Genomic DNA, 2,534 nt, shown 5'->3' with positions numbered 1-2,534 from the left:
CAAGAAACACGGAGAGAGGTAGTGGGAGTAGTAGGAGCCGCGGCAGGCGCGAGCGCCAGAAGGCATAGAGTAGACAGAGCGCAGAGGGGAAACTGGATAGGGAGAACGGGTAGTACAGGCGGGCCATAGAGTAAGAGTAGAGAAAGAATAGAGAGGGGAGTTAGAAATGGAAGAAAACGGCGGGGAGAGTCAAGAGGATAGAATAGAATTAGAGAGAATAAAGAGAATAAAAGAAAAGGGAAGAAGCGGGAGTACAGGAGCAGTAGATGAAATATGGAAAAGGAAGAGAGCGGAGTTAGATAGTAGTGGAGGGGAGGACATATTTAGGAAGAGTAAGAAAACAGTGAGATCGCCGAAGGAGTGGGTAGGGGAAGGAGAGAATAGTTTAGAGGAAATGTTAAGGGAGATGATGAAGGAGCTGAGGAGAGAGGTAAGGGAGGATAGTAGAAAAATGATGGAAGAGTTGAAGGAAGAGTTTAGAGAGAGAGAGAGGAAGGCAAGAGAAGAAAGAGAGGAAATAATAAGAGAAGGAAGGGAGCAAATGAAGAAGTGGATGGAGGAGAAGGAGGAGATGAAAAAGCAGATAGAAAGGATAGAGAAAAAAATGGAGGAGATGCAGGTAAGGGGTCAAGGAGCGATTGGACAGGGAGGAGAAGTAAATGAGGAGGTGAAGAAACTAGAGGGAAGGATGAAAGGTATAGAAGTGAGGCTGGAAAGGGAGGAGAGAGAGAAGAGAAGGAGGAATATAGTAGTAAGAGGGATAAGAGGCGGAAAAGAGAAGGTGGAGACGGAGATTAGGAAAATAATGAAAGAGAATGGAGTAAAAGAAGAGGGGATGGAAATTAAAATGATAGAGGAAGGAAAGGAAGGAGAAGTAAAATTAGCGGTTGTAAGGATAGAGGAGTTGGAGGAGAAGAAAAGATTGATGAGAGAAAGAAGAAAGCTAGGAGAAAAAGGAGTGAGAATTGAAGACGATCTAACGTGGAAGCAGAGAAGGATGAGATGGAAAATGGAGGAGATAGCAAGAAAGGAAAAGGAAAATGGTAGAAGAGTGTGGCTGAGATATGGATGGATTCAGATAGAGGGGAAATGGTGGAGGTGGGATGAGGATGAGGAAGTAATAAAGAATGGAGAAGGAACGATATGGAAGGAGAAGGGGGGCGAATAGATGAGATAAGGGGTGAGAAAGAGGAAGGGAGGAGGAGTTATGAGATAGGGAGGAAGAGGAGAGGGGGAGGGGGGAGGAACCATAGTAGAGGTAAAGGAAGAGAGGAAGGAGGGGGTAGAGTAGAGGAGGAGGGTGATGAGGAGGTAAGAGATAGAAATAAGAAAGTGCAAGGAGGAACAGGGGAGGATGATACGCAAGAAATAGGGAAGGATAAGGGAGCGAAGGAGGAGGCAGATAAACTAAAGATAGCATTTTGGAACGTAGCAGGTTTAAATAACAAGGATAGAGAATTCTGGAGAGATTTGGAGAAATGGGATGCAATAGTAATGATGGAGACGTGGGTGGAGGAAAAAGGATGGGGAAAGGTGAGAGATAGGCTTCCGCAGGGATTCATATGGAGATTGCAGGCGGCAATAAAGAAGAATAAGAAAGGGAGGGCGGCAGGAGGAATGATTTTAGGGGTAAGGAAGGAAGTAGCGGTAAGGGAGACAGAAGGAGAGGAAGAAATAGAGGGAGTGATAGTGGGGAGGATAAGGAGCGATAAGAAGATAATTAGGGTGGTAGGAGTATATGTAAATGGAGATATGGAGAGAAAGCTGGATAAGTTAGAGAATTGGATGGTACAAAAAGAAGAAGGAATTGGAACAATAATTGGAGGGGATTTTAATGCAAGGACAGGGGAGGAAGGAGGTAAAGAGAGCATTGAGGGGACGGATGGGTGGGAGTTTAAGAGAAGATCAAGGGATAAGAAGTTGAATAAGGAAGGAAGGAGGCTGACCCAATTTATCAAGGAAAGAGGATGGTTTATTCTAAACGGAGGAATAAGAGGAGACAAGGAAGGGAACTGGACATACACAGGAGGAAGAGGAGAGTCAGTGATTGATTACGTTATGGTAGAGGAAGATATAGAGGAGGAGATAGGGAGAATGGAAGTAGTAAATAGAATAGAATCAGACCATCACCCGGTGGTGGTATGGCTAAAAGGAGATAGGAGAAGGCGGAAAGGAGGAAGGAGGGAAGGAGGAAGAGAGGTAAGAGGAGTATGGGATGAGGAGGGAAGAGAGGATTTCAAGAATAAGCTAGGAGAAATAGGAATAGGAGAGAGAAAGGTGGATGAAGAAATAGAGGAAGCAGAGGAGAAAATAAGAGATGCATTAAAGAAGGTAGAAAAGGAAAGAGGGGCAGGAGGAAGGGAAAGGAAAGGATGGTGGGACGAAGAATGTAGGAGCATGAAGAGAGAGGCAAGGAGAGCGTTAAAAAGATGGTGGAAGGGAGTAGAAGAAAAACAGAAATATAGAGAAAAAAGAAAGGAGTATATGAGACTTTGTGAACAAAAGAGAGAGGAAGAGAACAAGAGGGTGGAAAA

The 2,534-nt window shown here is 44.5% G+C and overlaps 1 protein-coding gene across 1 annotated transcript; it reads left to right on the top strand.

The window, feature by feature from the left end:
- Positions 1 to 166: 166 nt before the first annotated feature.
- LOC105571015 (uncharacterized protein PF11_0207-like) lies at positions 167 to 1,168 on the top strand. The gene has a single exon (XM_012028483.1). The coding sequence runs from the start codon at positions 167 to 169 to the stop codon at positions 1,166 to 1,168; it is 1,002 nt and encodes a 333-aa protein (XP_011883873.1).
- The last annotated feature ends 1,366 nt before the right edge of the window (positions 1,169 to 2,534 follow it).

Source organism: Vollenhovia emeryi, unplaced genomic scaffold (genome assembly GCF_000949405.1).
Source record: "Vollenhovia emeryi isolate VEMERY1.0 unplaced genomic scaffold, V.emery_V1.0 DF941360.1, whole genome shotgun sequence".
NCBI classification, from domain to species: Eukaryota; Metazoa; Arthropoda; class Insecta; order Hymenoptera; family Formicidae; genus Vollenhovia; species Vollenhovia emeryi.
Note: the sequence above shows the minus strand (reverse complement) of the source record. Positions and strands in the feature narration are given on the sequence as shown.

Bases quoted from the DNA above. Each gene is read 5' to 3' on its own strand.
- LOC105571015 (XM_012028483.1), top strand. From the start codon at position 167: ATGGAAGAAAACGGCGGGGAGAGTCAAGAGGATAGAATAGAATTAGAG.